General features: G+C 43.5%; 1 protein-coding gene across 1 annotated transcript in view; it reads right to left on the reverse strand.

Moving 5' to 3' along the window:
- Positions 1–6,446: 6,446 nt before the first annotated feature.
- The window catches only part of NUAK1 (NUAK family kinase 1), a 75,328-nt gene continuing 66,697 nt past the window's right edge, over positions 6,447–15,077 (reverse strand). The window contains exons 6-7 of the mRNA XM_054444164.2: positions 13,867–13,999; positions 6,447–11,072 (exon numbers count right to left, since the gene is read on the reverse strand). Of these exons, the coding sequence (XP_054300139.1) occupies positions 9,919–11,072; positions 13,867–13,999 (1,287 nt within the window). The 3' untranslated portion in view covers positions 6,447–9,918. The remainder of the gene's footprint in view (positions 11,073–13,866; positions 14,000–15,077) is intronic.

Consider the following 15,077-nt stretch of genomic DNA (forward strand, 5'->3'; position numbering starts at 1 on the left):
AAATGGAAAATCCATGCACATGGAAAATCCTACTAGATCTTTAAAAACAACTACTAGGTAGGACTACTAAGTGAATTTAGCCAATTCATAAAATTCAACTATATTTCTATATACTAGTCACAGAAAAACTTGGAAAATAAATTTGTAAAGAATTCCACTTATAATAGTTCAAAAGTATAACATACACAGGAATAAATTTAACAAAAACTGTGTAATTCGTGTGTACTGAAAATAAAAAATAGTGCTGAGAGAAATAAAAGAAGGCCTAAATAAATACATACACTCTGTCCATGAGTTGGGAGACTTAGTATTGTTAACATGTCAGTTCTCCCCAGATTATTTATAGATTTATTGTAATTGCAATCAAAATCTTAGCAGTCTGCTTTGTTGAAATGGACAACTGATTCTAAAATTTATTTGGAAATGCAAAGGACCCAAAATATCCAAAACAATTTTTAAAATAGGAACAAAGTTATATGATTTCAAAAGTTACTAAAAGCTACAACAATCAAGGCAGTGTGATTTTGGCAAAATGACTGACCAGTTAATGGGAAGGAATACAGCGTCAGAAATAGACCCACACATCCATAGTTAATCTTTTTACAAGGGTGCTATGTCAATTTAACAGAGAAAGAACGATCTTTTCAATAAATAGCACTCCAACAACTAACATGTCATACAGAAAAAAATAAGTAAAATTCAATCTTTCCCCACATAGTAAACAAAAATTACCTTAAAATAGATCATACATGTAAATGCAAAAACTTAAATATAAAGCTTTTAAAAGACAACATAAAGAAAATATTTGCAACATGAACGTAGGCAAAAATTTCTGAGATAGGACACAAAAAGCTTAATCATTAAAAAATTTATAAAATTGACTTTATCAAAATTCAAAGCCTCTGCTTTTCAAAGCACTCTATTAATCAAAAATAAAAGGCAAATTCAACAACTAGGGAAATATTTATAAAAATGTATCTCACAAAATCCCTGTGTCTAGTATATACAAAAAACTCTTAGAACTCAATAATATGAAAATGACTATCTTAGTCCATTTTCTGTTGCTATAATTGAATATCTGAGACTGGGTAACTTACAACAAAACTAAATGTATTTCTTACTCTTCTGGTGCAAAAATAGGAAAAATCTCGGATGAAACTAGTCAAAGCACTGACATGCCATGACTGCACTGCAAACTTGAAGGATAACTCACCTCCTTCAATCTGTGTCTTCACTTTGAAATCCCCTTCTCAACAGGGAGCACTCTTATTAGCTCCAACGTAGCCTCCTGGGCAACATGATCCCACCACTCTAGATCCCCAGAGGACCTGAGAATGTGATTATAAGTTGTTTCTCTGAAATGGGAGGCAACTTTACCCCAGCCACCATGTCTCTCTCCTTCATCAAAATAGTGCTCAGCTACACGTGTTTATAAGAAGCCAGTCTAAGCAGAACCCATTTCCAGGGACCATCTGTACTTCCTAGCAATTGAACCCACAACCATGCCTTCGGAGATTACCAGCAGGACAGGGTAAGAGGTCTGCATCTGGCTTTCTGCTCCACACACATGCTTTTGTCTGGACTCCAAAGCCTGACAGCTGAAACTTCTGGAACGCCCTAGGCACTGCTGAATCAGATGTTTTTCAGCTTCAGTGATTCACAACTTCCAACTTGCAGAACATTCTCAGGCTAGCTATTTTTTAGAGTCCCTTTTCTCCAGCTGCCTCCAAAATGAACTGTCCCCAACCCTGAATTTCACTGACAGCGAGGTGTTTCTCTGGAAGTCTGGTTGGGGGCCATGCCAGCGTCATCGCCCTGTACTGGGCTTTGAAGACATGATGACACAGATTTTTATGTGATGAAGCTGCTGTTGCAGTGCCTGACCCCAGGCAGGTCCATGCAACACAGCCTGGCATCCTGTGTTTCCATATGGCACCAACCAGGTTGCTTTGAGCTCTCAGTTCTCTAGAAGCAGGGTCCCCTGAGGCACCACAACACAGAAGAGACCATATTGAGCCCTGTTGGAACATGTGTATGCACAGCTTTGGACAGCCACTGGAGGCCTGCTGTCTCCTTTACTGAATTCTGAGCCATTGCAGGTTCTCAGGATGGAGTCACCTCCATCCCATCCCACAGTAGAGTAGTTAAGAAACATGAATCATTCTATTAATTCCATCTGCTGAGACTGGAGCTTCTAGAACTTCACATCAATGGGGTATTGGGGACAGTTGCTATTTTCTCCATGTTTGTTTGGAGAATGCATTGATTTGGGCAACTGTCTTTGTTTCTGATATCTGCTCAGCTCCTGCAGGAAAATACTGTTTATATCAACAGAGATGGCAACAGGCTGGGCTTACTGTCAAGGAGACTGAGTTGCAGAATCATCATCCCTGATTCCCAACAGAGCAACTAAGAGCTTGGGCTTGAAAGTCAGTTACCCAGGCCCATGTTTGAATCCAGATGCACATTTAACAGTTGGTTGACTTGGGCAAGTTACTACACTTTTCCAAAAGTGTTTCCTCATCTGTAAAAATGAAGCTAAAGGAACATGAGGAACATTCAAAGAGATAATATATGCAAAGGGTAGGCATACGGACTGCTGCCGGGTAAGCACTTGGTTAATACTAACAATAATTATTTTTCTTAATGGTGAGAGTTCCCCCAGGAAGCAAAAATAAGCAGTGGCAGAAACATTGCTAAGTGTTCATCTGATTCCATTTTACTATTCACTTTTTAAGTACTATAGACTTGAGGACTGTCTATGATTAGGTCGAGGTCAGATGGCTGAGTTCTGACCAACGGGAGATGGGCACAAATGATGCACACCACATCTAGGCCTGATCTTTAAAAGGTTCTGACTTCTGCCCTTTCCTTCATTTGCACAGCTAGAAATGAAGAACCTGGAGATGTCAGAACCAAAGGACAGAAGAAGCTCAGATGTTTGAGCACCTGCTTGAAGGTGACATGAAAAGAGAACAGCCCTGTACTGGACTTAGTAGGAGTGAGAAATTGTTGTTTATTATATTGAGCTATTGACATTTCAGGGTTTATCTGTTACTTCAGCATAACATAGTATGTCCAGACTAATTCACAAACAAACACTAGTACAGGGAGTGGATGGGGAACCAGCTGGTCAAGGTACAATGGATATTCCCAGTCAGGTAGAGAAGGGCCATGTAAATTTTTCATCAGGATGAAAATAACTCACGATTTTACAACAAAGTTGATTGCAAATTTCCCAGGCAACCCCCCACTGGAACCAGACGGTTGTGCCAGGAGGAGACCAGGCTTGTGACATGAAAACCCCTTTGTCTGCACTTTCTGGTCTTCATATAGCAATGCCGCTGTTCCACTTCCACACCCCGAACTTTGCATGATTCTGTAGATTAAAAACATCCTCTCCATAAATTTCAACAAATTGGCAGTGAATTTCTGCAGCGGAAACAATTCTCATTTAAAACTGCACATCATGGCATGTATATTTGTCTGGGGACCACCTGTTGAAGGAAGCAGCCATCTGTACACAAAGTCACAAATGATCACATTCAGTCCATGTTAGAATGTGGCCACATGTGTTTAACAAAACATCACGTTCCCTGGATCATGGCTATCCTATGCCAATGGAACCAGAAACTAATCCTGTAAAGCTCTAATGTGAAGACCCCAGGGTCTTTGCAGATACTGTTCTTTCTGCCCAGAATGCTCACTTTACATATGGCTAGTCTTCATCTTCAGATCTCTGCCCAAAAGTCACCTCTTCCGAGATGCCTTCCCTGAATGCTCTTTCTGCAGGAGGTAGCTCCCACCCTTACTTCTGTATCTCTGCACCATATCCATTTCTTCCACAGAACTTACTATATGTAATTGTGGGGGGTGTGTATGTAACTTCTTTCACTAGACCCAAGTAACTGGGAAACTCCCCAACCTCTAGAATTCCAAGTGTATGAGCTGATAAAGCCCTTGTAGTGTTTAAGCCAATTTCAGCTGAATTTTCTGATATTATAGCTGATTTTACATCTAAAATCTTCCTAACAAATATATCTCCTCTCTAATGTATTACTACTGTTGTCTTCCCTGAGATTATCTGTATAAATTAAAAATCCACTATGTGCCAGGCACCGCATTAGGTACTTTATTTCATTTAATCTTCACAATAACTCTGAAAATTAGCGATTATTTAATGCCATTATATGAGTGAGGAAATTGAAGCCCAAAAAGTGTAACTAACATCATTGGCTCTGCATTCCTTCCTTTGGGGAGCTGTCCTCCCACATTCTGTGTGATTCCGTGTCATTCAAATATACCACAAGGTGCGTACATGATCCAGGCTGGCCAATCAGAGCACTTCTCCACCCAGACTCCGTGATGGGCCAGGAGACACATGACCCAAACAAAGCCAATCACAGTCCTTCCTTGTTACATAAATGCTAGGACATTAAGAACCTCTCTGGTTCAAGGATCACACTCTAAAATAACGTCATAACCCTGCTTTGGCCAGGAGCTGTCTTGCTGCCATGTGGAGAGGGCCTGCCTAAGAATAAAGCCTCATCCAGGGGGAGTGAGTGAAAAAGAGGCCAATGAGATCCCTTGAACTCCTGGATCCAACTGTGCCTGAGACACACACTTGGGCTTCTTGGTTCCATAAGCAGTAAATTAATCATTACTTAACATGGTCTGAGTGGATTTCTGCCATTTGCTACTGAATAAAGATGGAGCAGGCATTATGTAGAAGTTAAATACATGTTAGTTCTCTCAACTTTCCTCCTTAAAGTGACCACTGCCCATTAACCTCACAACAGTTGACAACATGTCAACTGCTGCCACTACAGGCTCCCCTATTTTTTCACTACCCTTACTATGTCACATTTGGTCCAGCCTCTAGGCCATGCACAGGCTATTCTTTCTGCCTGGATACAGAATTATGTCTTTTCCAAGGGCCACACTTCTAAGCAAATGTACTCCACAAATGACCTACAGCCCCTCTAACTGCAACTTACTGCCCATTTGCTAGTGGTGGCAGTGGATGTAGCAAGAATTAAAAGCCCACAGGCTTTTAAATGTCCTATTTTAAGTCAGTGAATATTGCCCTGCAAAGAAAGGACTATTGTTTCTCATTCATATTGAGTTTTATACTCAAGGTAACTTCATGGAGTTTCTCTTATTCCTTCTTTTTCGTAGCCCTGTTAGAGTTGGATAAGAGAGCAATTAATATACCCATTAGACAGCTGCGAAAGCTGAGTTCCAAAAAGGTGTAGCAACTTAATTGCAATTATCAAGTCCAGACTGAACTTGGAATTCTTCCCACCTCAGCCCAACCTGAGAGGCACCAACATGTTCTAATTTGGCAAGCCACAATTATAAGTATCCATTACCCAACCTCCTACCATACCCAGCACCTGGTCAATTTGGACAACTAAGCCCTATCAGGTTAGGTTGCCAGACAGTATACAGTATGCCCAGTTAAATTTGAATTTCTTTTTTTTTTTTTTTAGTATAAGCATGACCCAAATACTGTCTGGAACACACTTATATTGAAAAATTATTCATAGCATATGTGAAGTTCAAATGTAACTAGGCATTCTAGTTTCATTTGCTAAATGTGACAATGCTCCATCAGATGTTCTTCCAGTAAACTAGAAAAGGGGTGCAAGTTGTAATTTCTTTGGAAAGTCAGACTTTTCTGGCATGGATCCTAAAACACTACTATTCTGTGCACAGCATCACTCTCTAATGTTTGATACTAGGGTAGGGTTTGATGTCACTTGATATTATGGCCAGGATCCAGGAACTCTTCAATCTTGCTCTATGATGCACCTCTCCTTCCAAGAGCTTTCTGGAGGGTCTATTTACACAAGAAACAGTGGCAAAATGGGACTCAAGATACTGTCATTCTAGGCAGAGCTGTGAGTGGCCTTCTCCATTAGGAAATCATGACCCATTGATCTTGGACCCTGATTAATCCCAATCAGATTAGCAACTTCCTGCCCTTGGGATAGAGGGGAGTGCCTAGGGAAAGCGCAGGCACAGGAAACTGAAATGTGGGGGAAGAGCATGGCTGAGTGTTAGCCTTTGATGACATCTCCAGTTCAGAACTAAAGAACCTGGTGAGTAGTCTCTTTTGGAAACCAAGACTGAGAACATGTAAATTTGGAAGCTACAGGATAAGCCAAGGTGGGTTCCACAATCAGGAAGGAGAAAGCCAAGCTATAAAAGGAGAAGAAAGCTGATATGCAAAGAGAAGCAGAAAAGAGGGTATACTGTCCTCTTCAATCCACCACTCCAATTCTTAATTCCAGCTGCACTGCAAGCTGCATTTCCTCTTCTGAAAACTTCAAATAAATTCCCTTTTGTGCTTCAGCTCATTTGGGTAGGTCTCTGTTACTTATATTGATTCTGTCACTTACTTGACTATGAAAAACCACCAAATAAAGAAGCAAGGTCTCTGGTTCAGTTCATTGCAATTTATTTAATTTAAAAATAAAAACAGAAACAAAACCCAAAATGAAACAAAAATCCGTTTCCAATGAAAATACAAACACTTTGGGTGGTTATCCAGCTTGTTTCTCCCCTGTAGGCTGTTCTGGGCTCAAACCAATCAAATGAGTGAAAACCAATTTTGACAGGAGCCATAGAGCATGTTGCACCAATTAAATTACACCAATATATTATTATAATACCTTTGAAATGCCTTTCAGACCAATAAATAAAAAAGACAAATTCAAATAAAAAAGTCAACTTTTTATTACCAAAAAAAAAATAGAAATTAAATAAAAGTCACAATGTGGATTTTTTTTTTTTTTTTTTTTTTTTTTTTTAATGTGCAGTCAAGTTTCTCTCTTTTTTTCTTCTAGGAATGATACCATGCCAGTAAATCCCTACAGAACATTTCCAGTTTGGCAACAAGCAGTCAGTCGATCATTCACATTTGTACTCAAGACAGCAGGCCTGGGCAAAACTCACCTGAATTTCACCCTGAAAAGTGCTCCCCATCATCTGAAGAAGCAGCACCTGGTAACAGGGATGGCAATTCAGAGGGTACTTAGCATTTTCATTTCACCTGGGGTCTTGAAGCACTTCCTGAAAACTGATTGTGCCTTGAAATTTACCTGTAAAAAGAAGTGTAATTCTACCCCTTTGGCAGATGTGTAAACTAAGACGTTGCAAGGCCCACAGAAGCAAGGAGAGGACCAGGAAAGCTGACAATGAATCTCCTGCTTTGTCCATCAGGTCCTAAAAGTGTCTCTCACTTGTAATTCCACGGAAGTGAATAAAGCATAACTTCTTTGACTGGGATTGGCTGGTAGGGATGACAGGACTTAATGATGAAGCAGGGAGCTGCTTTAATGGCTTTTCCCTCTATTGCAAGTTTTTCCTTGAAAGGACAGTCAACACCACACCTAGAATCAGAGGATGTTGGCAGAGTGTCAGAGCTAAGCAGGGCTTCAGGTACCAGCTAATTCATCCCTCCAGCCCTCACTGGAAGGAAAACTTAACCCCCGCAAACAATGCAGATGCCTAAGGCCACCTATGACTTAACTCAGCCTCTGCCTCTGAGTGGAGGACTTTCTCTGCCACAGTCCACTGGCTGAGTTTCCTGACAAAAGAGAACACGTGTTTGGGGAGAGGAAGAAGGGAGTAGACTGACTTTCCTCAATAGTGTCATTTTTACTTAAAGACTAGAAGGATGGAAACTACTAAACAGACTCAATCACTTGGCAAAAGGAAAAAACACATCAACCAGTAGGTAGGAGCTAGTTCTAAGTCATACTGACAGCTATGGACACGGCCAGCTGCCATGCGCAAGGGGCCAGCAGGGCAGCAGCATAGGCTGTTCAGAAAAGACTGCATGAAATGAGGCAGGAAGTAGGGAGCTCAGAGTTGCAGGTTGTCCTCCATGCACCCACACCCCCACCCCCCCTACACACACAATTTGCTATCTACAGATTTTTTTTTTTTCCCTTTTAACCTCTATTAGAGTTCAGGAAGGAGGTGGAATTGAATGAAAGGAAATTGAGCAGCTTCCCATAACACACTGCTCAGCTCAACCTGAAGGAACGCATAAGCCAAAACACCAGAGCCGGTGGCAAGGGGAGAACCCAAACTGTCTCCTTAACGAAAGGGCAATTCCATTGTAATGCACTTTCTTAGCACTGTAAGGTGAATTTTTTCTCATCTCCCTAGAACTATTGTTTGTTGGTTTTTCCAAAGATGTTCCCAAGACCAGTCCTCCTTTCTATCTACACAGCTACCAGTGGTGGCCATCTTGAAATGAGTTCAATTTGCCTTGGCCAGCAGAATCTGAAGTCATCCTAAAGAGACGAGGAAGTCCAAACCTAGTATCATGAAGGTGTCCCATGGTTGGAGTGGCATCTTGTCATTGTGATCTGGGTGTTTAGAAATTACATATCTAGTGGTTTTTTTGTTTGTTTTTTTGTTTTTTTAACTTTTTAAGGTAAGAGTCCTGCCGCACCTCTTTTCTGCCTCCCCCAGAACCATCTGGGTGACATCTAAGGAAATGTTCCCTCTCTTACATGCTTCCTCCCAACCCCCTGCACTCTTTCAACACCTTATTCATTTAAACGAATGGAACTTTCTTTTCCCCCAAAGCCCAGGAGTTCATGTCAAAGTTTAAAACCATGACATAGAATACTTAGATTTGGGGGAAAAAAGCACCATCTACCTGATTTTCCTTTCCTCATCCCAATATCCCATCTACATGCTAACTCCCTAGAAGCAAACTTGTCTACCTCTGAGGATGCTACACTCAGTGGATGGGGAAACCATTTGTCACTGGTGAACAGAGCCAATGGTTGAGCCAGGTAATCCTCTGGAGAATATGGACAGTATCATGTCCAACTCAAAGCATCCATGCAGGTGAGAACCCAAGAGGCAGCATTCCAGTTAATATTGAGAAAGAAAGTGACAAGTTGCCTCTTGTTGGTGTGCATCAACTTCCATTCATCTGTGCAAAGATCACAGACCATCTTGTGCCCTGTCATATATAATAGTTTTGACCTCTGACACCATCATCTTTCTCCCTGTCCACCCTCAAGAGGTTGTGCTGTAGAGCAAGGCAGACATCAGGAAAGAGGAGGTGAACAGCAAGGAGCTAAATCACCATGGGCTGACTCTATGTCCTTAGCAGAGTTCAGAGCATTCTCTCTCTGACCAAGGCCCTGTCTTTCCTCAAAGTTGAGTAGCAAATTAACAAATGCCTCACCAGTGGCATGAAAGAGTTAACATAGATCCCACAGGATGACTAAACCGATTCCCAGGGCCTAGCCAGATCAAAGATGACAACTACATAGCATTAGTGCTACTGCTTCCCCTTCCCTTTCCCGTGGTAGCCATTACTAGTCAATCACAGCACTACTTCCCCATGATGTGGGCCACTTACACCAGCACAACTGGCAGCCACTATTAATTGATCATCAACTCAAGCTCAAGTTGCTGAAATCTACTTGCCAGCTCCATGCAGCCAGACCTAGCTTGCTAATGCAAGGAGAAAAGGGGCAAGTTCTTTGGGCTCACCCAAGGCAAACAGCCCAAGTGTCTCCTGCTCCTACTCCAGAAGCATTTGGATGACTTCTAAGGAAATGCTCCTTCCACATATGCTTCCTCTCCACCCACTGAGTGCCAATCAATACCACCTCCCCTGGACAACTGGTCCTCTAGGAGGTGCCATAAAGCAAATGCCAAATAGGGCCCAAATTCTGACTGACAATTGGCAGAACTGGCAGAAGAGCCCACCTCTCCCTTTTAGGTGTTGGCTCAAGGCTGCAAACTTGGCCAAGTGAGACAGTGCCAATCCTTTTTCAGTCTGTTGTCATGGCCAGCAAAGAGGTAACCAGCCTGTGAGCCCAAGTCTTGCTCCCCTTCCTCCCTTGTACCCCCGCCCGCCCCTGGCGCCCTGGAGTGCTAGTTGAGTTTGCTGCAGATCTCCAGAGCTTGCTTGTAGACCTGAGTCACATCATCCATATCTGTGAGGAGGGAGAAGCTGCTGTCTGCCAGCCGGTTCCGGTACCGCTTCAGGTACTGGGGCCGGGGCCGGTTCTGGAGCCCCTCAAAGTCCTGGATCTGGAGGAAGTTTTCTGCAGAGACGCAGCTGCGGATGCGCTGGTGGGCAGGGCGATTCTCCTGCAAATCCAGCAAGTCGAAAGAGTCGCTGGACAGCACGCTGTCATCGCTGATGACACTGGAAGGACGGCTGTAGCTCCTGGAGAGGCCCTCGGCAGGGACACCAGGCTCCGACAAGGATTCCAGTGTGGGCATTTCAGGGCTAACCAGGGCTGGGTCCATGGCACCCGCTGAGTATTTGCTGCTGTGTTTCAAGATGCCCTTCCTCCGGCAGGAGAGGCTGTGGGAGGTCACCCTGGCTGGGTCCGGGGGGCTAGGGGAGGGGATGCTGCTGCCCATCACATCATTACTGTCCAACAGCTCCGAAGACTCACTGCGCTCTGGGGAAGAGTAGTAACCTGATTCTCTCTGCTGGGTCTTTTTCAAAATGCCTTTCTTGGGCATCGTGGCCGACTGCTTGGGGCTGAGTTTTCCCGGCACCTCTGCCTCTGGTGAGCTTGGGAGGAGCACACCAGTCCTGCACAAGTCCTGCTCCATCTTGAAAGTAGAGGGTAAGGCAGGACCAACTACACCTTCAATGAAGCCAGTGCTGTGAGAGCGATGCTCGCTGTTGCTTCGCTTCTTCAGGATCCCCTTGGGCCTCTTAGAACTCAACTTAGATGGGCTTTCAGGCACTGCGTCCTGACCAGACTGAGCAAAGTCATTCTCTTTCTTGGATTTCTTCAGCGATCGCTGCCGCTCTAGCATGACCTCAGAGGTCGTGGGTTTGGCCAGGCCCTTCATTTTGGCTTCGGTGTCAGCCTGCAGCCCTGTGGAACGGTGGTGCCAGTCAATGATCCGAGCCAGGAGTGGGGACTCAGAGTCATGGAGGGCATCACAGTCACACACGCTGCTCTTATAGCCCCAGTTCACCCACCAGTGGTTGGCAATGTCCTCAATAGTGGCCCGGCGATCGGGGTTCACCATCAGCATCCACCGTATGAGTCCTCGAGCATCTAAGGGACAAGGGACAAAAAGAATCGGGCATTATGTGGGAGCTTCTGGCTTTGTGATAGTGGGACCCTCCAGGAGTGATGAAAGACACACACTCTCTCTAGGAAAAATCCATCTGGAGACCTGGTCCAGCCACATTATGGAGCAGGAAGCCCCAGCCTTTCAGACCATCCATCAAAAGCATAATCAAGACTGGGAACCACAGGCCAGGGTGCCATCACATTGTGGCATGTTTTCCCTGTAAGTGAAGAAATGTCATAGAACTACTAAGCTTTTCATCATCTTGAATCTTTAGAAAATGTGGAAGGTCAGGTAACGAAGAAAGAATCCAGACTTGACCCTGAGAGGTGCCCCACCATTCCTTTGGTGAATATCATTTTACCAGAGGAAAAACAGGTGTAGATAATCATGGCTTTCTTTATTCCTCCAAAGGTGGGCTTGTATAAACACACAGCACCTGCAGTCACTGGGAAAGCATGCCAGAGACAGAACATGGAGTGTGGCTCAGAGGCACTTACCTGACACACCTGGGCAGTAAGAGTGGCCATCTCTGAAACTGGCCTCGCCCCAAGGTCCTGGCCAGGTTCTGAGACCAACACTCAGTGAGCTTGCCTTCTTTCCCTCTCTGACATAAGCCATCTTCTACTGAGCTATCAGATCAGAGAAGTGATCTATATGTGCTTCCCATTCACAGCCTGTCTGAAAATTCTACCTGCAAATTTCTGCTGCCAGAGAATTAGGGAAAACCCCTAAAGGGATGCTGAGAAGGCCACAGGAACCAACTGACTCTCACAGCTTATAAACTGACTTTTAGGTTCAAACTGTGTTCCCCCAATTGGGGTGAATTATATTCTTGGAAGCTGCCACCTCCCCTCAGCTACTTATGTAGGTGAATGAGAAGCTGGCAAAGGCCTGGTAATAGGGACTGCGGCAAGAAACACCCCTGAAAAGTACCAAGATGATCATCCTCAGTCATTCAATAAATATTTCTTGAACGCCTACAATGTGCCAGGAACCGCATTGGCATCAGTTAGCTCGTGAGGCAAAGAAGACCACTTTAGAGGTCACTCTGAATTTTTCCAAAAAGAACAGGCTGGCTTGTTGAAAAAATTATATATAGAGAGAGAGATAATGCATATCTATATATATACACATACAACAGTCTAGCCTCATTATTCATAGAGTCTATATTTGCAAATTTGCCTACTTGCTAAAATTTATTGATAACCTCAAAATCAATATTCACAGCTCTTTTGCAGTCATTTTTGCATATGCACAGAGCAGCAAAAAATTTGAGTCACCCCAACACACATATGTATTCACAGCGGAGGTCAAACAAGGCAACACTCTGCCTTCTTATTTCAGTTCTCATACTATTATACAAATTGTCCTTTTCTCAGTCTATTGAGCGCTGTATTTCTCACATTTTTTGGAATTTTTATTGGTGATTCCTCTTTTTAAATGCCCCCCCAAAACAGTGCTGAAGCCCTGTTCAGTGTTCCTAAGCTCAAGAAGGCTGTGATGTGCCTTATGGAGAAGATAAGTGTGTTAGATCAGTTTTGTTCAGGCACGAGTTACAGTGCTGTTGGCTGTTAAGTTTGATGTTAATGAATTAATAATATAGATTAAATAAGGTGTCTTTAAACAGAGACACACATAAAACAAGGTTATATATCAATCAGTTAACAAAAATATTGTGAGCAGAGGCTCTCAGGAACCTAACCCTCTATTTCTCCTAGGAGCAATGGTTGAATATTCACAAATTCAGTGTTTGTAGCAACTTTGTGGAACATAACTACTATGAATGAGAATCAACTGTGTATGTGTAGTTATACAGATACACATATATATATATATGCATGTGTACAGTATGTATATAAATGAAGTGCCAATGTTAACTTCATTTGTTAACAAAAATGACCAATGATGGCCAGCTGTACACACTCTCTATACAGGCATGATGTTCCCCATCAAGAGACGAAGCTCATGACCGTGGTTGTTTTGACCAATAGAACACAGCAGATGTGACACAATCTGGGTACAAGCATGGACATGGCACTGGCACTCCAGCCTGGGCAACAGAGCGAGACACTCTCTCAAGAAAAATTTTAAAAAAAGAAAGAAAGCTCGACAACTTTTTATTCCTCCTTCTTAGAACCCCAAGCTGCCACTGTGGGGTGGCACCTCAGAGAGCACTGAGGAAGGTCCACCGTTCAGCCCCAGCAGCAGCCCCAGCTGCCATCTGCTTACAACTGTAGGAGAAGAAGGCCATAAGAGCACTTCCCAACCCACAGGGGTGAAAGAGATGATTTCATGGTTGTGTAAGCCACTGAGTTTGTTTTGTAGGGGCAGATGGGGTAGAGTTGTTATGCAGAAATCAATAATGAGACAGTACCCATGAGCCATGCCCCATGCCAGTGGCACAGTAGTGAGAGACAGAGCAGTGGCCACCCTCATTTCTATGTCTACTCAGACTGGGAGAGACCTCATCTAATACCTTTTCCAAAGTTTTTATTTATGGTGGAGAATCTGAGTCCAGAGATTAAGTGACTTGCCCAGATCCACACAGCAAGCAAACAGGACTCCTAGAAGGTGTGCTCTGAAAATTTCCTTTGGGAAGGTTTGGGGAAAGCAGCCTAACAAGCCAGCTTTGCCAAGGATGACACTTCTGGGAAGAAGAAAGAGGAAAACCAGGTGACTCCAGACAGACATACTAAAACAAAAGCAGAAAATGAGAGTTGGGTAAACAGATCTCTCTCCCCTCCACCTCTGACCCTCCCTCCAAAGGGCACGCACCTGAGGGCTGCGTGGGCTCCCGGTACTCTCCGCTGCTGATCTGCCGAATGAGGTTTTTGTGATCGAAACCATCGAAGGGCATTGTTCCATAAACAAGAGTGTAAAGCAACACACCCAGGGCCCAGCTGTCCACCTGTAGCAGAGAGACAGCACATATAGGAGAGCTGGGAAACAGATCCCAAGATGCCTTCCAAACCATTAGCATCATAGCCTGTGAGCAGCCACCCCCAACACCCCCAAGAACTGAATTTAGCACCTGGAAGATAGGTTCCTAGTGCAGCCTGACACCTGACAGCAATGCAGCTGGGACCTGCTACAGAGCCTGACCTTTCCATTCCGAACAGAGGCCAGTGGTCCCAACTAGTAAAGAACTTTCTTAAACAGATTATCTTCTTTAATCCTCACTACAATACTGTGAAGCAGTTAGGGCCAGGACTATTTTCAGCCCCATTTAACAGATGAGAATACTGAGGCAGGAAGAACCTAAATGGTTTCTCCAGAGGCCCTGCCCCAGTGATGGAGGTAAAACTGGGATGCGGGGCTCTTCATTCCTAATCCAGGAATCAATTCCTTCCTGCACTTTCTTCAAATGAATCAGGAATTACAAACTGAAATCTTGTAAGAGCCAAGCAAACAACAGATATACACAAGGCAAGAAAGAATTGGGGTTATGACATAGAGTGTTGGGGATGGAGACAAACTGTACAGTACATTCAGCCATCTTAGGCAGACAGCCTCTCCTTAGCTAATTGCTGCCACGTAGTAACGTGGGCCCAGCACTGCTCGATTCTTTGGTTTTGCAAGAGAAGTCAGAAACCAAATTTTTACATGAAATCTCCCAATTATTACGTTTGTTCAATTTTTTAAATAAAAACTAAGGTGGCCAAATAAAGGAGTTTGCTGACCAGATCACAGACTGCCAGCCTGGAACCTCAAAAACAGGTCATCAAAGACCAAAATATTCATTATCTATGAGAAATTTCGTGTCGAGTTTCTATAAGTTTGCAAATTGAGTTCTATGCTCCTCCCTCACATTCTTATTTTAGAAAGACTTTCTCTTCATTGCAGTTAATAGATGGGCTTGGCATCCTTCTCTTTACCCTTCAGCCCTGCCCCCAAACACTCTCAAACACATAAATATTTGAAAGAAAACATTTCAACACACTGAGCAGCTGCTATTTAAAGGATACTGAGTGGATGAACTTCTCTGA

The sequence above is a fragment of the Pongo pygmaeus genome, chromosome 10 (assembly GCF_028885625.2).
Source record: "Pongo pygmaeus isolate AG05252 chromosome 10, NHGRI_mPonPyg2-v2.0_pri, whole genome shotgun sequence".
Classification (NCBI taxonomy): domain Eukaryota; kingdom Metazoa; phylum Chordata; class Mammalia; order Primates; family Hominidae; genus Pongo; species Pongo pygmaeus.